This window comes from Theobroma cacao, chromosome 10 (genome assembly GCF_053813885.1).
Source record: "Theobroma cacao isolate CCN51 chromosome 10, ASM5381388v1, whole genome shotgun sequence".
Classification (NCBI taxonomy): domain Eukaryota; kingdom Viridiplantae; phylum Streptophyta; class Magnoliopsida; order Malvales; family Malvaceae; genus Theobroma; species Theobroma cacao.
In genome coordinates, this window is record NC_142648.1 from 20,360,670 (window position 1) to 20,384,915 (window position 24,246).

The 24,246-nt window shown below is 33.4% G+C and overlaps 1 protein-coding gene, 1 non-coding gene and 1 pseudogene across 2 annotated transcripts; all 3 read right to left on the reverse strand.

Moving 5' to 3' along the window:
- Window positions 1-410: 410 nt before the first annotated feature.
- On the reverse strand, window positions 411-517 carry LOC148760406 (small nucleolar RNA R71). The gene has a single exon (XR_016023314.1). It is a non-coding gene; the product is annotated as a small nucleolar RNA R71 (small nucleolar RNA).
- A 5,985-nt stretch (window positions 518-6,502) lies between these two features.
- On the reverse strand, window positions 6,503-18,288 carry LOC18586829 (pentatricopeptide (PPR) repeat-containing protein). The gene is made up of 10 exons (XM_007010394.3): window positions 17,407-18,288; window positions 16,585-16,712; window positions 15,944-16,084; window positions 14,777-14,863; window positions 13,690-13,843; window positions 11,734-11,793; window positions 8,853-9,281; window positions 8,044-8,339; window positions 7,775-7,904; window positions 6,503-7,262 (listed from the first exon to the last, which is right to left on the reverse strand). Exons 1-10 carry the CDS (start codon window positions 18,286-18,288, stop codon window positions 6,735-6,737), a joined length of 2,835 nt encoding a protein of 944 aa, XP_007010456.3. The 3' UTR covers window positions 6,503-6,734.
- A 4,160-nt stretch (window positions 18,289-22,448) lies between these two features.
- Window positions 22,449-23,434, reverse strand: LOC18586830 (antimicrobial ginkbilobin-2-like protein pseudogene; annotated as a pseudogene).
- Window positions 23,435-24,246: the final 812 nt, after the last annotated feature.

Consider the following 24,246-nt stretch of genomic DNA (forward strand, 5'->3'; position numbering starts at 1 on the left):
GACACAGTGAGCAGCAAATCCAAGAGAGAGTAGTAGTTAAAAATCGTTGCTTAAGGGATTATGTTCTTTCGTTGGTACAAAAGATTCCATAGAGCATTTGAAGGCTGACTTTTCAAGCCAACAGTTTTGAGATCAAGTCAACCATCATCACCATGATTCAAACATCAATCCAGTTTGAGGGCCTTCCAAATGATGATCTAAATGCCCATATTTCAAAGTTCTTAGAGATATGTGATACCTTTAAACACAATGGTGTCATAGATGATGCAATTCATTTGAGGCTTTTCCCTTTTTCATTGAGGGACAAAGTTGAAGCATGGCTAAATGCAATCCCTACTAGATCCATAACAACTTGGGATAATCTTGCTCAAAAGTTCCTTGCCAAGTTCTTTCCTTCAGCTAAGGCAGCAAAAATGAGGAATGTTATCACATCATTTATGCAGCTAGATTTTGAATCGTTGTATGAGGCTTGGGAAATATACAAGGACCTACTTAAGTGTTGTCCTTATCATGGTCTTCCAAAGTGGCTACAAGTGTAGACATTTACAATATATTGAATGGTTATGTTCGAACCACCACTAATGCCACTATTTGAAGAGCTTTAATGGTTAAGTCAATTGATGAGGCATACGATTTGTTGGAGGAGATGGCTTCAAACAACTACCAGTTGCCCATAGAGCGATCAATGCATAGGAAAGTAGCTAGAGTTCACGATGTGGATGCCTTCACGACATTATCAGCACAGGTAGTAGTTTTAACTAAAAAACTTGAATCTTTTGGTGTTAATTCCATTTGAAGTCCTTTTGTACGTTGTCAATATAGTGGAGATAAACATGCAAGCAATCATTGTATAAGCAGTACAAAAATAATGCAATTTATGGGTAACAAACAGTAGAACAATCCTCACTCCAACAGTTACGACCCAGGGTCAAGGAACCCTCCAAACTTCTCTTGGGGTAACAATCAAGGATCATCTTTATCTTCAAAGCCGAACATACCTTTTGGATTTCAATAGTAGGCAAGAGTTCCTATTCCAAGAAAGAAACCATTTGTAAAGGATTTATTGATGTAGTTCGTGATAAAGAATGATGCCATCATTCAAAATCAAACTCTCATTCAAAGTCAAACAGCATCATTTTGTAACATTGATACCCAAGTTAATCAACTTGCTAACTCATTAAACAATAAAGCTCAAGAACACTACTTAGTGATAAAGAGGCAAATCCGAGGAGGGAAGGTAAGGAACATGTCAATGCCATTACCTTGAGAAGTGGTAAGGAAGTGGAAAGTAACCCAAAGCAAGCTGAATAGAAAGACAAAATAATTGAGAATGGGGCACAGACTACGAGTTCTAATGAGCAGTGTCAAAAGTTAGAGACTAAGTCAACTCTACCACCATCACCTTTTCCTCAGCGTTTCAAGAAACAACAAGAAAACTAGTTTTGGAAATTTATGGAGATGTTTAAAAAGCTTCACGTCAACATTCTTTTTGTTAAAGCTTTAGAGAAAATGCCTTCATATGTAAAATTTCTTAAGGATAACTTATCTAAAAAGAGGAAATTGGAAGACTTTCAAACTGTTGTCTTTACTAAGAAGTGTAGTGTTATTTTCCAAAACAAGCTTCCATTAAAGCTTAAAGAACCAGGGAGTTTTTCTATCCCTTACACCATTGGTAGTTTTAAATTTTCTAAAGCTTTGTGTGATTTAAGTGTTAGTGTTTCAATTATGCCTATGTCTATTGCCAAGAAACTTGGACTTAATGAGATACAACCTATTACATTTTCTTTGCAGTTAGTAGAACAAACAATCAGATACCCTATTAGGATTATAAAGGATGTGTTGCTCAAAGTTGGGCATCTCTTCATTCTGGTAGGCTTCATTGTGCTTGAGATGGAAGAGGAGGTAGAAACTCCTTTAATCTTGGAACAACCTTTCTTAGTGACTGCAGGCACAATCATTGATGTGAAGGAAAGCAATATGACTTTTAAAGTTGGAGAGGAGATAGTCACTTAAAGGTATAGCCAATATAATAGTGGCTTCTCATAAACCTTTAGCTCCAAACCTCTAACAAGACTGGTAAAGAAGTTTAGGATCAAAAATATGAGAGCTTTCTCGAAAGATATGAGAGATGAAAGAAGGTTTAAGCTCAAAAAGAATCAATTGAAGGATAAAAATGTGACCTTTAGGTTCTGCTCTTACTCAAAGATAGGATTTTTCTATTCACAACTCTTTTTCTTGTTTTTTCACTCTTTTCCTCTTCAAAGACGATTCAAATTCATTCAAAATCCTTCCAAGTTCTTTGCTTGAACATCTTCAAGGTAGGTATATTTAGCCTTTGTGATTTCTTGACCGTTGGAGTGAAATTTGAATCACTTCTCATAAATTCTAGCTAGCTCGCACAATTCTATCGCGTACGGAAAATCAATTATTTACTATTCAGTTGTTGGTTCTTCATAAAGTTTAGAGCTTTCTATCTCCATAGAATCGATTCCTCTGTTTTGAGATGTCAATTCTTCTAAAGTTTGAAGCCTTTTGTCTTTGAAGAATTGATTCTTCTATTCCAAGATGTCAGTTCTTCACTATAGTTTGGTACCCAAATTTGAATTTAAGCTTGATTTTTGGTACTCTATTTTTATCCAATTATACCATCTCTTTTTTGGTCACTAAGTTTCTGAATTTTACTTTTGGTGCTTTAAGAATCAATATCTTCTCCATGTAGAATTGATTATTTCTTCTTTACATTTCTACCTTCTGCATTCTATCCCTTTAAAATCAATTATTTGTCTTTGAGGTATCAATTCTTCACAAATCCTGAAGCTTCTGTCTTCCAAAAATCAACTTTTTCTTTTCTCAGAATTGATTCTTCACTATTGATCTCTACTTAAGAACTGACTTCTCCTTCTTCAGAATAGATTCTTCTTGTGATAAAGAAATAAATTTTTCTTTCTTCTCATTTAAGAATCAAGTCTTTTCTTTTGAGAATTTGATTCTTAGGTTAGCATTTTGAATTTTGAAAACAAGAAATCTTCGAAGAACTAAGAGATATTTCTTTAAGTTCAAATGCATGATCATTCATGACCAAACTTGACTTGAGTTATGGAATTAATCTCTATGAGTAATTTTATTTCTTTAGTTAAGTTTTAGACTTCAATCATTAAGGTTAAGCAATATTAAGTATCATGTAAGCATGTGACTTGACCAAACTAAAAGATATGCCAAGAATATTAGCTTCATTCTTGTTTTGAAATGACAAAATTGATTGAACATAATGAGCTTTGAAAATGAATGAAAAATGCTTTTAAATATGAAGAAAATCCTCAAAGATGTGTTAAAACTAAACTTACGAAAAAGATATATTGAAATGCTAAGATTGATTGAACATTGTGTTGACATTGTTGAAATATCTTTTGATTATGCTTTTAAATATTAATTATGTCTTCCATGAGCTTAAATGATTACATAATCTAAAGACTTTGTGTGCAACCAACTTTAGTTTATAGCTTTATTAATAATGATATTTTCTTGATGTGAAAATTCTCTTTGAATTGCTAGGATCATACATGATTTGGAGAATATTTCTTGAAATGTTTGCATAATAATTTGGAAGAATACTTGTTAAAAATACTAAAAGATTATATTCTTTTGATATGAAATTTCTCCTAGAATTATAATTTCTTTTAAATTAGAGATTTCCTCGAAAATGCTTGGTTGGTATTGCTTAATGATACTCAATGACTTGAAAATGATTAAGATTGATACTTGGTGACTAATGACACCTTAGACAAGCCTAGGAACTACTTTGCAAACATGAGTATTTAATGCATGATTGAATATCTACTTAAATGCCCATTTATTATAGGCTCATGATCTCTCCTAACAAGTGATCTTTTATAGACCTTATCACCTTATGTTTTATTAAGGGGGAGCTTATAAAAATTGGTGTCATTAGCACTTCAGATCTTCAACAAGTTACGGTGAGAATCCAATAGTTGGTGTTCTATATTATTGGTAATATCTTTCTAACACCAAACTTTTTTATTCCTTAATGCTTCTCATTTATGCTTGAATGCTGAGATCCACAATTGATATCAAGTTTATTTCAACCATTGGTATCAAGCTTTAGGTATTTTCAATTGGCATCTAATTTTAAATTTACATCAAGTTTTATTTTCTCTTCTTATTTGAACTTTAAAGTTGATCATATCCTTCTTAAATATGTAAAATTTGAAGTTGATTTGCTTATAATGCTTAACGATAAAGGGAGTTTTTACTAAAACTTTATCAATTGATAAAATGAGCTTTAAAATGAGTTAATCTCTCACAATTGATTTTGTGCTTATTTGCTTTTGCAAAAAAGAAGCTTTTACTTACATCTATCAAATGGTATTAGATTTGAATCTTGGTGGCATAGTGCATATTAGCATATTCCTTATCATGCTTATCATGCTTTGCAAATTATGCTTGTTGTGTTTCTATCTTCCTTTTTGATATAATAAAAAAGGAGAGAGATATTGAGAAAATTTGCATAATCAAAAAGGGATATTATAGTTTCAAGCTTCAAGTTTTTTAAACTTGCAACTATTTAAGGGGAGTACTTTTATAAGCAAATTTTGCTCAAAGTTTTTGTCATATCAAAAAGGGGGAGATTGTTAGCTTTAATACTTGGAAAGTGATTAAAGCTTTGAAATAACAAAAATTATCAAAATTTCTTATTTGAGTAATCTGTGAATGCTTTTGAAGTGCTTTAGTGTTTCCTTACTTGATTGACTTTTGAACTTGTGTTTGAAGTTGCTTTGTGAAGGGAAAAAACTTTGAATACTTTGAATCTTAAGTTCATGGTATAAGAATCAACTACTGGAAAAGGAATCATCGATTCTTGAAAATACAAAAGCCACTAGAAAGGCAAGAACTGACTTCTCAAGCATCAAGTGATCGATTCTTTTGAAGTTGCAAGACAAAAATTGAAAACTTGAAAAAGAAGAAAATATTGGAGAATGAATGAAGATGGAGCTGACAAAAGTAATTTTGAATTTTGAATTTGGTGCCCAAATTGTAAGAATCGACTTTTGGAGAAGCAAAAGATCAATTCTTGAAAATCTAGAACGAAGAAGAATCAATGTTTCAAGAATGCAAAGATTGATTCCTAGAAAATAAAATGCTCCAAAGGCAAGAAGAATTGATTTCTCAAGAATGCGCTAACCAATTCTTACAAGACAAAATGATTAAAACCCAAAAAGAATCAATTTCTCGAGAAGAAAAAGTTGATTCCTTAGCTCTAGAAAGAGCCATTGGACACGAAAAAGACAAGAAAAATGGCTAATTTTCCAATCAAGTAATCTCCAATGGTTATAAACTTTTTCCAAGTATAAAAAGGACTTCTCCAACACATTTTGGGTGAAAGGAGAGTTGAAAGAAAGATCATTTGATCAAGAATCAAATGAAATGAAGAAGAAGAGGAAAAAGAAAGAAAAACCAAGCTAGAGCAAGCCATTCATATTCTTCCAAAAAGCTTGTGAGCTATCCTTGTACTTTAAATTCTTTGTGCTTTCACTTGTATCTTTTGTAATCATCTTTAGCTCCTTCAAACTCTTCCTCCATGTACTTACCTAGCAAAATCAATCTTCTAAAGGTACATTTGCTTTAATCTTATAAAAGAGAGATAAGTTATGCCTAAGCCTTGAAAAGGCACTATTGTAAAGGTTACACTTGATCCTTGAAATGGCAAGAGATTGCACCTGATCTTGATCCATAAAAGGCAATGGTTTGTAAAGATTATGCTTGATCTTTTAAAAAATGGTTTTCATAGTGGATTTCAAACTCCTTAGTGGGTCAAGGGAGAGGATGTACAGAGAGAGCCAAACTTGTATAAATTCTTTGTATATTTTCTTTCTTCTTCTTACTCTTGAGCTTGTGCATTTTGTTTTGAAGAAGTTTTTGAAATTTTTTTGCAACTCTCTACTCTTCACTTTGACGCTAGTGCTTTTTACTTTGCTTTGAAGAGTTTTAAGAATTTGTTTTTAAACATGTTTATTTTTTAACTCACTCTTTAAATCACTTTTGATACACTTTCGTATACTTATGCACCTCACTTTGAAGAGTTTTGAGAATTTATTTTAAACTTGTTCATTTGGTTTCCAAATTATTTGGCATGTTTTAAAATGAGAAAATTTGATAACTGGACTTTAAGCTTGTTATCCTCAGAAGTTTGATTCGTTGAAAAAAAAATTTAGAAATCCAATTCATCCTCTCTTAACTACTTCATCATTATTGAGCTAACATTATTAACAGCCTTCCATTACATAATGCAGATACCACCATCATTTGTATATTAACTCTGCTGCTCAATACACAGCACAGACAACTACATTTCTTGGTCTAAACATCTAGTTACCCAGAAAATTGCAGCTGCCCAAAAAACCGCCCTCCTCTTTGCTTTCAGACTGACTATTATAGTCTAAAACACTTTTTAAACTGAGTTAAAAAATGAATTGGGAGACATAGGTAAGCCTGCATGGCAAAATGTAGTTTAATTTCAGCTACTTGCAAAATTACATGTTACAACATAAGCCTTGATGCTCCAAACAGAACAAAACCTGATTGTGTTTGGAACATGCTATATTGATCGATCTATTGCTCGTACAAAGATAAAAACAAAATATAAGAAAGCCAAGAAAACTTTCAAGCTAAGCTCGTGACGATGCATAAATTAACACTCTCCTCGCATCAGCAAAATATCATTCATAACCATAATCTGTTGCATCTTCATCTAGATCATGATCACCTTCAGTCACATTAGCAAAATATACATCATTATCATCATGATCGCTTTCGAGTTCATCATCTGTTTCTGTATCAGAATTTGCAGCGATTGTATGGTATGAACTCCAATCAGGAGGGAAGGTCTTCTGCAGGGCTTCTGTAAGTTCTCCACCTGTCCTCTCAATCTTACGTAGACACCTCGACCAGTGAACTGCAGTTCCCATATCAACAGTCAAACCAGAGTCGATCATTTCTCTACAAACAGACAGCACCCCAGAGTAAATATATGCCTCCGCAAAAGTAGCCCTTGACAGAAGTGATGTCATCAAGCAATGGTACACAGCTTTGTCCGGTTTCAAACCAGCCAGTTTCATCTCTTCAAAGCATTTCAAGGCCTTCTCTGGAAGAGAAGCACGTGCCCATCCGTGAATCAGTGTAGTGTAGGTTTTAACATTTGGCTTTACTCCAATAGCGTCCATTTCTTGGATTGTTTTCATTGCTCTCTAGAAAACAAAATTAAACTAAGAATTACTGCAGAAAATAACATGGGCATTGATGGACAGGTAACACTTGAAGATACATTTCTAATTTTTTAGGCATCCAATGAAATAATCTCAGAAATAAAACAACAGTAAGATTCATCAAATCTTTCTAGGAAGAATGCCCTTAAACACAAATGAAGTCGCGTTCATTCTCTTCCGACTTCTGCAGCATACAAAGGCACAAATCCACACCATCATAATTCATAATCTACTACAAGTACTAAGTATACAATTTGAAATGCTAAGGATATACAAATAAATAAATACATTCAACAACAAACTAATCTTGCTCCAGAAGACCTGATTAACTCGTATAATAGCCATATTTTAAAGGGTTTTAAGGTAAAAATAAATAAGCAATGCAATAACAACAGAAACTCATTCCAAATGTTACTCAGATTATAAAACATATATTTCTCAACTATACATATTAAATATGCCCAAATGTACTGAATATTCGTTAAGGAACATACCAGCATGTCTCCAGCCTTGCAGCAGGCATTTATGAAAGATGTGTAAGTGTGGATATCAGGTTGAACCCCTTCTTGCTTCATTTGCTGCATCAAGTCAGCAGCCTCCCAAACATCTCCTCTCCGAGCCCATCTAAAAGAAAAAAATTGGAAGTGATTTCACATCACGTATAGTCAAAACGAGGTGGGAATTGAATAGGAGGCTAAAAGAGAGTACTGATATTGATGTTAGAGTAAATGGCAGATATACATAAGTCATTAAGAATCCATACCCATCGACTAAAATGTTGTAGACAAAGGTGTTTCTCGGTATCTTTCGAGCACTCATTTCTTTTGTGACAGCTAGAGCACTTTGCATCCTCCCAGACTTGCAGCATGCTTTCAGAAGTGCTTCATATGTATACACATCAATCTCAAGGCCCTCATTTCTCAATTTTGTAAAATACCCGAATGCTTTTGCAGTATCACCCAATGAAGCATACCCATGCATGATGGTTGTGTATGTGTGTTCATTTGGACTTATGCCAGCCAGTGTCATCTCATCCAATATTTCAACAGCTTTTTCCATCTGCAAAAAATTAATTAAAATGTTAAAAAGAAAAATATTTAGTTTTGCTCACAATATCTATAGATTCTTAGGCAAAAAGAAGGGACGCCTCAATAGTTAAAACTTGAAACTCCAATGTTTAGGTCTCCATTTCAAAGATAGAAAATGGGAGAGTAAGGTTTGAGTAAAGGGATAAGACTACCTCTTATTGTGTAGCCCAATGTCATATGTACCAGCAAAGAAAGGAACAATACAATTGAATACAGCAACCCATCCAATAATACAAGATTCATCTCAGCATTATCTTGTGTAAAACAAGTGATTTTCCTGCCACTAGCATTGTTCTGAATGCACTAATTCCATTGGCTAAATGGAATATCCAGGGGATAATTTATTACCATTAATTCTGTTTCCTAAAATCAATATTCAACTAATGTGATAAAATTCATTACATAAACAAATGTCTCTAAAATCCTCAGTGAACATGTAAATCTAGGATTTGTCCACCTCAATGTCTTATAAATCATATTATACCTGACGTTTCTCAGTAAGGCCAAGAATCAAAGCATTGAAAGTGTGTACAGTTGGACTGCAACCACTCCTCCGCATCACATCAAAAACTTCCCAGGCTCTTCTCATTTCCCCAGCTCTTGCAAAAGCATGTATAATAGGCATAAATGTACGTGTAGTAGGCCTATGCCTCTCCTTTAGCATTTCCTTGACAGTATGAATAGCACGATCCATGTTACCCATCCCACAAAATGCCCTGATGATATTATTATATAGTACTACATCAGGCTTCAAACCATCTTCGACCAAATCCTCAAAAATTGCAAAAGCATTGGCCCAATCTTTTAATTTCAAAAATCCATTGATCAACATGGAATAAGTCTTCATGTTATGCTTTATGCCATCACATTCCATCATTTTGCTAACTTCTAAAGCTTTGGAAACTTTTCCAATCTGGAAACCAAATACACCAAGCAGATTAATCAGTTCACAGACATATTAACAGAAGAACTCCAAAATAACAAGGGGTGCAAAAGATATATGGCTATTTGCAAATTCAATACGATTAGATACTACACTAGTGATTCAGATTCTCCAATTTGTCAGCATGAATATTAGATGCAAACCAATAGGTTGACATGCAAATTGACTTGCTTTGTTTAGGTTTCGCTTGGCTTTTCCTAGAATCAATAATACTGTGTAGCTTATTTAATTACCAGGCATAGTAAAAAAAATGATGCAAAGAATTTTTATTGTTTTCTTTGCTTGATAACCTGAGCCATCAATGGAATTAGGCATAAAAATTCTTCAAAACGTTCTGCAACATTTATATAGGTCACTTGCAGAGAATTTTTATTGTTTTCTTTAGTTGATAACCTGAGCCATCAATGGAATTAGGCGTAAAAATTCTTAAAAACCTTATGCAACATTTATACAGGTCACTTGCTCAAATAAAAAAACGAGGAGCACTTACGAAATAATCATTAAAATAAAAAAAAAGTAAAAATAAAAAAAAAGAAAACAGAAACACATGGTAAATGGACTATGCTCATGGTACAATTCGTGGTACCCAGGATGATTCATTTATCTTTGGTCAAAAACAACAGCCATCATTTTCCCATTTACTTCAATAAAATCACAACTGACAAGTTTATCATTATTTATTTATGTATTTATCTAGAATAGAGGCTTAAATACAATACACCAATGAGAACTCAGAGAAAAATAATTACACAATTCACAATCTAAATTACCTGAACAGAAAATGGCTCAAAATGTAACATTTGGGGCAATTGGATGGCTAACTTTATCACTTTAGATATGATTTATTTATGAGTATAATATGTGGGATTTCCAAACCAATTTTTATCATGGGACATTTTATTACATTAATGTCATGTAGTACACCCACCACAAATGTAGATATACTATTTACCGAGCATCAATAATAACAATCTTGATTTTCTCTGATCACATTGACCTAAACCAACATACCATAGCAAAAGGCATCAGCAGGTCACCTTGTTCTAATCAAAATTTCTAGAAATATCTTGATCTATCACTCACAAGGAAATAGCATACAGAAGTAATATCCCAGCAGATATGTCTAATTCTGACTAGTGTAATGGCCATTCTATTTTTCCATTTCAAACTTGACAAGGTGTATTCTGATAATGCTTCAATATTACCCAAAGCTTTGGAAACAAGATCCTGATATAAACTTCATTGACACTGAAAACACAAGGATCAGTGCTTTGCTCAAGCTATTCTCTACCAAGTCGAGTTCAAGCTAAATAGCTTGAGTTGAATTTTAAAGCTTTTGGCAAAGACAAACATCAATTTTGTAAACAATGTCCAATAAGCAACTTAGGACTCATCCTGCTATTTATATGTATAGAGACAACCCCCTGTTATCGTTCTCTCCCCAGACCAAAAAAGAAAGGAAAGAAAAGAAGAAGGAAACAACATCCAGAAGAGTCGGTGCAGGAAAGGCAATCATCCATTGTATGTAATCTCCCTTCCCCCCATTCCCCTAGCCCTTCCCTTTCTCCACTCTTCAAATAGTTGTTGTCAAACCACATTCCTATGAATGGTCAGCTCCAAGGGAAGCTCTGCATAAAACTCTTCCACAAAGTCTCTTGTATATTAAGAATGTAACATAAGAGGATGGCTTACAAGCTTGACCAGAACACTTAAGCTCTTACTGAGTTAAGCACCATAAAGACATGCCAAAGCTTTTGTTCGGTTTCAGTTTATCTCCTTAGTCAAGCTCACAAGCTCCTAACTCAGTTGTAATTCTATTCTCCCAACTAACTTGTCTGAAAATTAATTGCTATGGACAAACGGTGTACAATGAGTTGCAGATTTCTTTCACAGCTTATATTGAAGAGTAATGGTAAATAGATTTTACTACTTATTAGGGAAAGAAAAGTGTACGCCCCCCCCCCCCCCCCCCCACCCCAAAAAAAAAAGGGAGAATTTTTTATTTTTTCTGGTTCTGAAAACATGTGAATGGATCAGATCACAAGGGCAAAGTGAAAGCAATTGATTTAAACGCAAATCCAGAAATGTAAATAATCTTGCCACTATTAAATAATACTCTTAAAAGATTACAACATTGCAAAATTTACACCAAAGCAAATTGAATCTAAATTCTAGTAACTAGATTTAGGGAAAATTAAGATGAGAAAGTTTCATCCCCTTAAGGAAATTCTCAAATTCACCCACAGAACATACCACTCTTTTCAGAAGATACTTCAACTCTGGATAATTAACCCTAGTATCTAATAGCAAGAACCATTCCCTAGTGCCAAAGATCCCAAAGAGGAGAGGAACTAAGGGGGTTGGGGGGAGTGCTACAAACGGGAAGCAACCATTATAAGGAAAAACATTAAAAAAGACTTGCCTTAGAGTAAAGATTTATAAGGCATCCATAGCTGATAACTGAGGGAATAAATCCACATTCCTGCAGCAAATTTCTAGCAAAAGTTAGCACAGAGCAAAAGACAAGTGTAGTAGGTATAACAACTTCTACTGCAAATTTCTATCCTCTTTGATGAAGAGTCACACCCTTGAAGCAAACAAAACCCAGTGTAGTAATTAAGATTGTCTCTATTCATCAAACACATCACAAAAGTTTCTGAGTTGTTTATAATGTCAAGAGGTGCTAGGAATCTAACTGTTTCAAGAGTATAAAGTTTTTGTGGATATAAGAAAATCTTGATATCCTCAATCCAACAGTAAAAAAATACAAAAAGACCAAGAGATTAAGCTTTTGAAGTTTGAATCTTTGATTATGTTTGACAAGGCAGTGAAAAATCACAACAGAATTTAGAAACATATATGAAGCAATGTATGTCAAAGAAATTAAGAGAATTCAAAGTAGAGAAATGGTACTAGTTTCAATTTGTTGCATGTGCGTGTGTGGTGTTGGGCGGGGTAGGGGGAGTGGGTGTTGATTCTATGTGGCTGTGTGTGTGTGATGCTTATCTTTAAAATACCTCTCTTAGGAAATATCATTGGTAACTCTAAAGAGAAGCGACTAAGGGCATTTTTCATTTTGTACTGTTTCACTATGACTTTTCTCAAAACACTGGATTTTCTCTCTTTAAAAAGAGAAAAAAATTCTTTGTTATACTTTTCTTAGTAATTTTATGATAACTGAAAATGTGAAGAAAAGAACAAAAACAGGTGAAAACTGATAAAACAACCCCCAAGAAAATTGTTCTCAAAATAATGGAGGTTTTTCTGAGAAAGTTTTGTTGGAAAAAGTTCCAAAAACTGCTGAATGACCTTTATATTTACAATATTAGAAAACATATAAAAATTTAAAAAAGAAAACATACAACTTGATCGATATTTTGGTATTTTCTGAAATTTGATTCATGTCCAATATATCCACACTTCCGTACTAATTTTTTATATATCTATGGGCTAAAACAATGATTACAATTGGAGAGTGATGGTAGTGCATGCGCGTGGGAGGGGGGTTGGATTATTAAAAGCCAAAGGGAAGAAAAAGGAAAAACAAAAAAAAAAAAGGGACAATAAAATACCATTGATTCTTGGAATGAATAGATAATATCTAATTCTTTACATTAGGCAAAAGGTGGTATAAGTTTAAAGGAGAAGAATGAGAAGAAAAGAATGCATTACATTTAAAACAAGAAAGGAGAAGTTATGAACTTCAAACTTCTTAAAACGTTATGAGTTTTTTAGATGATTGCAGTACTCATAGACAATTTTTTTTTTTTTTTGAAGAGTGCAGTACTCGTAGACATAATGTATGACATTCAGATTGGTTTGCATTAACTAAAAAAATTCTTTGTTCTTGGCCAAAAAACAAAACCTCTTAAAAAGTGAGAAAAGAGAACAAAAAGTACCAAAAACATGGAAGGAAAGAAGATAGTACAAACATTGTTTTTCACGCTTCCTAAGAAGTGAAAAGTAAAAGGATTAAGGCCTTTAAGGCTTCAACCATAAATACCTACATATAAAATTAGCTTTTAGATACCAAATCTTCTCGCTTTGAGGTTTTTCCTATATTACTCGAATCTTTATTTTTGCCAGCATACCCATTTCAGACGCATCTTACACCTCAAAGTGAAAAGGGATGTCAGGGTTGAAAATTTGAATAAGGGAAGACTTGAAAATTTGAACATACCATGTTGGACAAGTACCAAAATACACCACTCAAACTATCAAAGGAACAAAGTCTCTTACCTTTCCTCCAGGGGACAAATAGAGATTATATTAAGACGTGATTTCTAAATGCAAACGTGTAATTACTTCATTTCTCACAACTTTTAAATTCCATATGTTTTATAAACTTTACAAGAAACACTATGAAATGAGCTCTTACCTTTAGTCTTTCAAACACAATCAAGCATTTTTCTTCATTGCCAATCATTGTGTAACCATCCATCATGGTGTGATAAATGTCAATAGGGGCATCTATACCTTCTTCTTCCATTTCCCTAACCAAGGCTTCAGCTCGCTCCATATTGCATGTTTGACTGCAAATGGAAGCAAAAGATGAAATAAAAAAACTTATTGATAATGATGATGATAACAACAACAATAAGTAGCTCTCACAAATAGAATATAAGAACTATGGAAGACAGCTAGCTGCATAAACAAGATTGCAATAGGCTGCTTGGCAATGGTACATTGGACGAAATAGAACAATTTAATATAATAATTAAAACTCATATTTTAAAAGTTTTTCTGATATATGAACAAAACTACCATGGAAGAATTGGTGAACATTGTATAGACAAATAGAGCTAGTATGACTAGAATGATTAGGCCAGGTCAATGCCAGCTAGACTAGTAATCATGGACAGATTATAACTGACATCAACAAGAAGGGATGAACCTGGTCTGTTTATTTGTACACATTAACTTAACTCATTCCTACCCTGCCTAGACACAATAAGATAATACATTATGAAAAGCACCTGGTCAAGGCTACTCAAAGGAACAAGGAAAGGAAGTGGTTTAATTAGAAAGAGTTTGAAAATGTTCCACTAGGTTAACAAACATTGAGTTTTGGAGTTGACGCAATACAACAACTCCACAGCACATGATCTCCACACATACATCATATCAATGATATCTAGAAGAGATTGCATTGATTCACACAGGATTCTTTGGACAATTTAGCAAAAAGGAAAAAACCCCCATTAGAACATGAAAAAACTAACAAAACAATAAATAAAGCAATATATATTCTTTGGACAATTTAGCAAAAAGGAAAAAACCCAATTAGAACATGAAAAAACTAACAAAACAATAACTAAAGCAATACATGTACTATGTATATCCAGCACAAATCTCAACTTTATGTTCATTGACCTATGACAGAAAAGGCCCAAAATTGCAAAACTAAAATACATGAAGGACTTATAGAAGTATGATGGGATAAAAACCAAGCTTTTAATACATACCAATGAGCATAAATAATATTCCCATAAATGATTGCATTTAGAGGTGTATGTCTCTCTTTTGCCTCCTTGAACCAATGATCTGCAGCTCTTCCAAAATGACACACGCTATTAGTTAAAGATTAAGCAAATTCACCCATTTTAGCCATTGACAATTTAATAAACCAACAATGTTTATGAAGTCCCCCAAACAAAATTTAACTTAGTGTACCACAATTTTCAAAAGAAAATTTAGAAAAAATGCAAACAAGATGCACAAGAAACACAGTGTTTCAGCCAGATAAGTCCATTCAAAACCATGAGATACTGAACCATGCATGCACCTTGCGAAGGAAAATTTGCATCCACTTGCTCTTATCAAATAGGCAACTTTATTAACCTCCAAAGAAATTATTGGTTTTGCTTTTCATGTTATATACAAACACATATTAATGGTGCAAGCATGCCTAATGAAATTCAATGTTGGCAAATAACTTGTACACACCTCAGAGGGAACGAACTGCTATCTTAGAGGCCAGAGCTCAACCAGTCAGAGATAAAGACATGTCGTAGGCACTACATTCTCCTTTACCTGTTTCCCACCCCTTTCTCTTTTCCTTCCAGATTGACAGTCACCTTCTCCTTCATCCATTTTTCTTTTTCACTCAAAGTTAAAAATTTTTTTGTAAGATTCCTATAAACATCCAAATCCTAATAATGAAGCCATTAAAAGCAATGAGCCTACAGAATGTTAATGCCTCACATTTTTGAAATGGAAAACCACGACTGAGGTTCTGAGATCAATGGAAATAGAAGAAAATATATTACATGGAAATCTTGAAACATTTAACAACCCCAACCCAAAATCCATAAGTAACTAGACTCTTGGACGAGTCAACACTATATGCAAAAGAAACAGGAACAGGTTGATACTAATGCCTACTTATGTTCCATTATTTACAGTTTCATTGCTTCTGGAAACTCTTATGAGCTGGCCAAGCATATATTTAACATAAAATTTCAGCCAAAGTTTTGATTGACTACCTTGCTAAACATAGTCCAACAACTAAGGTCCTAAAGATGCAGACAGCATATGCTAAAAAACATAAAATCACCAATCAAACACTCCAAAGACAGAAAAGAATAAATAAACAAAAAAAAAAAGAGGCAGAACCTATTAAGCTTACTTACTCAGAATTGCCAATTTTGGCAAATCCCCCAACAAGTATACTGTATGTCACAAGAGTCATTTCAATGCCTTCTTCCTTCATTTTCCTAACACAAGATAAGGCTTCTTCCATGTCTCTGCCAACTGCATAAGCGTGAATAAGGCTGCATGACATAAACTATCTTAACGTCTGAAAAAAAACAATGTATACATGATCTTGAAAACTGCTGGAAATCAATCATATAAAAAGACAAAGATAAACAAACTTCCATCAAGTATACAAGAAAACTGTTGAAAGAAATTTCCCCAAACAAAATTTACAAATAACAGAATGAATAATAAAGGCATCTGAGATGCATTTATAATGAAGCTACTACCAATTTATAGGTATGAAGAGTCCCTTCTATACCTGCCATTAAAGCAGCTTGGCTCTTCTGTATGGGATTTCTTTTAAAAAAATCAATGAATTTAAAATGATTTCAGCCCACTAATATTAATATACCTAAATTATCACCCACTAATAGTAATGAAACCTAAACTATAATTGCCTATGAAAACAACATAGAAAACCTTTGCTAAAAGGCTCAATAAAACCAGTAGCAGGCTAACTTGAATTGAAAACACATGAAGCTAAGGTTCTATGGATTTTATTGGAAATGATTACTTTGTATAGACATGTGAGGTTGGCTCTATTCCCCTTGCTCGCATCCTCTCAAATGTTTCACGCGCACGATGCATATCCCCTCGTCTTGCATAGTAGTTCACCATCAATCCAAACTCTCGTCTAGCAGGCTGATAAGAAAAAGAAAAGGAAGAGAAACCATCAACATATGTACAAATCAGAATAAATTTCTTAAAATCAAAACTTTGGATAACTTTAACAATGCTCAAGTTGTTTAACATATTCCAAGAAATTTCTCAGACCCTAGTCAAAACCTAAGGTAGCTAGCAGACAGGATTCCCATAATCAGAAGTTTCCAGCTCTACAGATATACTGATGTCACTAAATTTGAGGAACATATCTAAGTTTCTCAATATAATAGCCTGCTAGCAGATAACTTTGTGTCCACTTCGATTGGATGAGAGCTATTATTTTCTTACATTGCAACATATCACTGTTTTTGCAACATTACGTTTCTCGGCAGATAACTACCAAATAAAGGAGAAAGAAATAATACTATAATAATATTTGGTCTGGTGACTGTTCTCTATATCAATCATGTCAGACCTCTATACTATGCCAAGTTATAGAGCGGACTCAAACTCAAAAAAAGCTGAAAAAAAACCCTTTAGAAAATCTTCATTTACATAATAACAAGCAAAAATAATGCAAAAGACATCAGCTTTGTTTCTTCATAGTTGCTGCCATCAAGAAACTCAATGATCTTAAACTCACAAAAACTTGAAAGCTGCGCTGTTTTTTCTGTCAAGTATTTTAAATATGAGAACTCACATATAAAGTTGAATAAATGATGAAGCAAAATACCTTGGTAATCCTCTCAAAAGCAGTAACCACCTTCTGCCAATTCTCGGGTTCGGACTCCAAAATCTTTCGAAACAACTTCCGGGACCCTTCCCTCTCTTGATGCCACTTAGACTTATTATTACAGTCTTGAACTTGATACCCTTCAACCCATCTGGCCCTCTCCTCTGCTTTTTCCATCAACCTTTTCCCATCATCCAACTTCACCGTCAGTATTCTCCCATGAAACTCAACGCCGTCAAACTCTACCGCCTTCATTGCCGACTTCTCAGCCAGCGGAGGCGGGCCCCCATATATCACAAACCCGAAACCCGCATTTCTGTGTATCTCATTGTGGGCTTTGATCAGAATAACGTCCTTTATGGGACCGAATTGCCGGAAGAATTCAGCAACCTCGTGTTTTCTAATCCAGTTGGGAAGATTTCCGATGAAAATCTTGCCATCTTGGCGGAATTTTTCAGGGTTTTGAGGCTGTGGAGATGGAGCTTCAGGTTCGGAAATGAGAGTTTCATTTTGTGTATCTTGGAGAACGGAAGGAGGAGGAGGCGGAGGGGGAAAGAATTTGCTGGAGAGGCGAAGTTTGGAGGCAAGAGGGTGCGTGGTATGTTCACTTTCAATAGGGGCGGGCACATGGGAAGGATTGTTACTTGTAGTGGTAGTAGTAGTACTAATGGTGGTGGTGAGGTTTTTGAGGGGGTTGGAAGGGACTTTGGGTTTTGGAGAGGATTTGATGGACTTAGGGCGCCGTAGATTAGATTCAGGAGGTTGAGGTGGCGGTTGGAGGGAGAAGGAAACGGAGGTGGCGGCGGAGGAAGAGTGGGGTCTTGAGGTGAACAAGGATGAGGTACTGCACTGTGAGGTGGGGAGTGACAAAAAGCCTTCCATTATCTCTTGTGCAGTCCTTTGAAAATTTTACTTACTACTTATAGGGCTAGACTCCCGAGGTCCCAAAACCCACACAAGCATGCCACAAGTATTTTGCTCTTTAAAATACAATTAAAAATGTTCCATGCGTTGCATACGGATATAATAATATATATTATAATAATTATGTTTATCATATTATTTATTTTATAAGTTTTTGTATGTCAGGATTAAAGCAAGTTCATACGTTAAAAATTATATATACAAAATATTATAGTCAGCAGTAAAAAGTTTTAAAATATTATGATATAAGATCATAATATAATATAATGCGTAGATATATAAATATCGATACAAAACTTAAAGTAATATTACAATAATTTATAATTTTATATTATCATTGTTATGTTAGGTACAAAAAGTAGTGCCTGTAAGTAAAAATCAGCATAAGGCTTTTGCTAAACTTCACAAAAGATGGCATTGCTGTTGTTACAAAATATATGCAGTTAGATAAAGTAGTGTTTTAATGTTCGACTAGCATTCGAAGCATATATAAAAAAAATATAGTTATAGTATATAATATTACATGCCACCTTAAAACAAAAGAATGAGGCATCTTAATACATAGCTAGCAATTAAATGTCAAGATTTCATATTAGCTATAGATGAACAAAAAGTTTCAGTAATGCTACGCTTCCATTAAGGTTTTCGTTCGGTGTGTGCCTTATTTACAAACAATGGCAAATCAATTAAGGAGTATCGTATATTGTTTAAAATTTTTATCAGATTTCTTAATGAAAATATTACATGAATGCATATGCAAATATATAAATATTTTACTTACAACTTTCCATCATCTTCAACCAATGATTTTCCTAATTTTCCTATAGAAAAAATTTCTTTTAAAAGACCATGCATCAATCAGTTTAAGCTTCAATTAATAAACTGGAGCCAATAATTCCAATCTTATAAATCCAAAAAACATAAGCAATTATCTCAACAATTTATGAACCAAAGCAAAAAACGTTAAAAGTCTATGAATAATGCACAACTTACATTAAGCATCCATGAAGTTTATGTACAAACAATTAAAAGAAGCAAACTTTAACATCCATCAACAACAGAATTTCATAATCCATAAAAAAGACCTTTTGTTTCTTTGCAGCTCTCAAAATGTGCAGAAGAATTTAATTTTTTTAAACTTCAATGTTGATACCTTAATTATAAATCGTTCATCAAAAGTTCTATAAATGTGTGTCAATTTTAAAAGTATTAAACATTCAAATGAAGACAAAAATATTTCAAAATGCATCATTTTCATCTCATGCTTGCAGTTCAAACTATATGAAAGAAGGAAAAAAAATGACCTAATAACAATCAAACGAAAAATAAATATGTAAAATGAAGTTTGTTGTATTGTAATCCTAACTTGGTTTTGTATTTTTTTTCTTTGGTGATTCTTGTCCTTGGCTGGTGATAGCACCTTCCTAAGGAATGTTTTTGGGAAATGTTCTCTTGCCACTTATGTGTTTGTTGGTGATGGTAAGAGTCATTTGGTTGTCCAATTGTTAACGGAGGTGTTGAGGATACAGTAATGCTTGTAGAAGTTGAAGTGGCAGGTTCTTAATTTGCCATCACATCACAATCAAATAGCTTGTAATTTGAAGTTCTTGTTTTAATTGTCTTTAACGTCATATCTATTACAATTATCTTTGTTTGGTTGATCAAGGCCTTGATAGGTCCAAGCAATATCATGCGATGGATTGTATTGAGTGTTGCAAGTTTTATGATACTCGCTCCTCTGTCACATTACCAAAGGCTACCAATCTCATTTGTCCAATGCTATCTTGCATACTCAGTCGTATGGAATATTTGCAAGATTGAATTTTAGTTTTTTACAGATGAAGATAAGAAGTTGGTAATGAATTTGAAAGGTATTAATACCAGCAATACATGTATTGTATAATAATAATTTTAAAATATTTCAAATACTAACACAATGAAGTATAGATATGCTTATAAAATTAATATGCAAACACAGAAAATTGTATTGAAGTGAAATGAGAATGTTAACTCATTATAAAAATATGATTCAACCAAAGAAAAAGAATTATGTTCATGTATATTTGTTTGTTTTAATTTATTATTAAGAAGACAAAAATGAAGATTTTGACTGTGTGAAGAAGATAAGATTGATTTTAGCAATGATTTTCAGAATGTGAGACAAAAAGTATTCGATCATAAACATCTAGCCAAAGAAAAAGAATTATATTCATGTATATTTGTTTGTTTTAATTCATCATTAAGAAGACAAAAATGAAGATTTTGATTGCATAAAAAAGATAGGACTAGTTTTAGTAGTGATTTTCAGAATGTGAGACAAAAACTATTCAATCATAAACATCCATATTCTAAAACAAAAAAAATGACTAAAATGTTAAAATTTTAAATATTAAAAATAAGTGAATTTTTGCTCGATTTGATTTAGATCAACATATATCCATAAAAAAAAATTTCCTCAATGTGAAGGCAAAGGTTTAGATCATTGGTTTTATACTCAATGTATTACATTATCTTAGAAAAATTATGTTGTCATTATTGTGTCACTCAATATATATATATATGTATATATTTTATTTGAGTGAAACAAAAAAATAATTATTAAAATAGAAAAACAGTTACTACTAAAACAAAAAGCCAATCTTTAAATGAAAAAGAATGAAAATTTAGTAGCTTCAAGAATTATGTTCATCTATATTTCTTTTGCAGAAATGTACTGTTATAAATAAAATTTAGGAAAGCATTGACGAGACGGAAGCCATGTCGGTAGATCGTACAAACCAGAGCCGTTCGCTACAAATCCCTAAAAATAGAAAACCCAAACGTCACTGTAGACAGTAAGAACAAACAAGGTCAATGAAAGCAACAGAGAGGCGGATGGAGGAAAAGAAAGCATAAGGCAAGTACAAAATAATCCCCTTGAAATGATTAATAAAGTATGTAGGCCACCGAAGGCTTTAAAGCCCAATTGAAAATCAATGCATATAGCCCAAAACAATTCAGAGAAGTATAAGAAGCAAAGTTTGCACAGGCCTAACAAAACAACTTAAAGAAGCATAAGAACCCGCCACTTGTCAACCTCTTAAGCTTCCACTTATCAACCTCTGAGAAGGCCTCAAGTGCTACCTTTCATATAGAGGCATAGATATTGAACGGGCCTGTGGGCTTGGTTTCTAAAGGAGAAATTTGGCCCTTATTACGGTGGGTTTAGTCTATTATAAATACATTTTTTTAGTATTTAGTTAGAATTTTATGCTCTCATATAAGTTCAAAAGTGAATAAAATTTTTACTGCTTTTATGTTATCACCATGATAAATTTATATTTAATTATTTTTATCAACACAATTTTTAATTATAGTTATTTAATTATATATATAACATATTTGAAAATATATATTATAAAATATAATAAATTCTATATAATACATTGAATCAGATCAATATCAATATATATCATTTTAACAGAAGAACTAAAAGGCTTCTTGGTATGGTAGTGAAAACCTTGGCTTGAATGCATGCTATCAAACCAATTGCAGGATCATCAAATTCCTTTTGATGAAGAAGCTAACTTAAAAGTTACAGTTGATGCCGGGGGAGTTAACATTACAATAATCAAATAACAGTCCAGGTGCAGGTTCCATTTCAATATTTGACCACATCTCCATTTATTAGTTTGATTATCTAATTTTTAATTGATTAGAGAGGTTTGAATTGACTGTATAAAGATCATCAACCCCGTAAATCATGAGGTTCTGATCGGTATAAATTCCTCTTGTTTATATGAACTCTACATACTTAACGGTCTTAACTGTAAAATTTGATGAAATATCCGCATGCTAGTTTTATTAGGTCTTAGCACATCATTTAACAAAGAAAAATGGCATTGTTTAAGATAACGAAGAAAGCTACATAGAGTGATCTTTTACTAGAGTTGGCATTTCATTTTGATTTTAATTTCCCACATTCTTGCTTCGGAGAATGTCATTCATATCATATGATTCATATCCTATCCAAGCAAAAACTTCTGTTCAGTTTTCATTATCACCAAAAGGGTATATATAAGAATGACAACTGCAGTCTGCAGCAATGGTATATGGAAATAGGAAACTGATGCAACTGAAGTAATTTATTTGTTCAGGTGATGATCAAAACTTGAAATTGCTTATAATGATGGGAAATGATCTTATTCCCATACTAATATAAGGTACATATTCCTGCAAACGTTATTCTTTATTCATAGCACGTAAGTTCTGCTATAGCTCTAGTCTCTGGAGGTTTCTTTCAAAGGTTTAAGCTTTAACAAAAGGGTATATTTCATATCTGAAGTTACAGCTGCCACCAACAACTCTACCTCCTTCTTGACCATCGCAGCAGCTGGGAAGCTTGCCAATTATACCGTCAAGGCACTTCTTACAATCACTGCTGGAGAGGTCCCTTGTGCACTGAGTCAATCCATAAAGTTTCGGTGATCCGTAGAGCTCCGTCTCTCTAGTCGCATACAGTTTGGGAGTTGCATAAGCTTCGTTGGCCAGTTGACTAAGCAGTTCCTTAGTCTTCTGATTAAATGACTGAGGATCACTCACAACTCTCCCGTTCCACAAGTAGAACATGTTTTTATTATCAACCTGGCCAAAGAATTCCGTGTCTGAATACTTCAGAAGACAGTTATCGTACCAGATAATTGCACCTTTGGTGGAAGGGCAGAGTTTGCGGATTTCATTGCCTGCTTCAACGACACAGGTTTGGCAATCTGGGGTTGACACATCGCCTCTGCAAAGGGCAAGGCCATACGCTTGGTTTGGCTTCTGGCCAGTGGAACCAAGACCAAAACCTGAGGGAGGAGCTTGAAATGAGAGGTAACAAGTGAGCTTGTTTTAAGTTTCCTTCATAAGGGTCATAGGCAGAGAAATTCCCAGCGTTTGAACAGAAATGGAAGATAGGGTTAACTCCAAAAGCTGCTGGGAGAAGGAAAGCAAAGGTTAACAGATAAAGAAGGGAGGCAAATCTTGAAGAAGACATTGTTGATACTAATGAGGATATTGTAATTAGCTTGTTTGTTTAAGCTTTAGGACCATGAAGCTGTTAATTATAGGGAAAATTTCAGGTTTGACGAAGGAGATGATAGATTTAAGAGGCTGACCTTTTCGGTTCTTCTTGTCAATTGTGCAAGCAAGGTGACAAGACATTTTCAAATGTGGCTGCGGAGCTAAGATAATTCTTTAATGGGTAAGCTCAAAACGCACTTGATCAACTATCATGCAGGACTAGTAATAGCGGGAATTATTACTAATGTGTAGGGGTGAGTAAAAATAGATCGGATCAATAATTCAATCGAATCGAATGTGATTTGAGTAGAATGGTTCAATTCAATTGGTCTATTAGTTCAAAAAGTTTGATCTAATTAGTTTATTTGGTCGGTTTTCCATTTTAAAATTTTTAGATTGAACCGATCAAAAGATCAAATTAATATAAATAATTATATTTTTATATTCTTTCAAATGTTAGATAGTTTATGTGAGTGAATGTGAATAGTCAGGTCATGGAAAAGATTCAAGTTGATAATGTGCAATAGTTGATTGTCTTATATTAGATGGTTTGATTTTGTGGATATTAATTTTATTATCTATGCCATGTTGAATCTTAAATGTTAATTTGATGGTTTATGTGGAAGGACATGAATACATGAGTAAAAGGACAAATGTTATGTTTATTTTTTATGTTTAGATTATTTGTACATTTTACAATTATGGATGAAGTTTATAAATTTTAATATTGTAATTTATAAAAAAAAATAATAAAATTTTAATCTTTTAGGTCCAAAACCGAACTGGTCGAACCAATTCGATGTTTGATCGGTTCGGTTCTCTTTTATGTTTAGTCGATTTCATTTGATTTTTTAAAAATATTTAATCCATTTT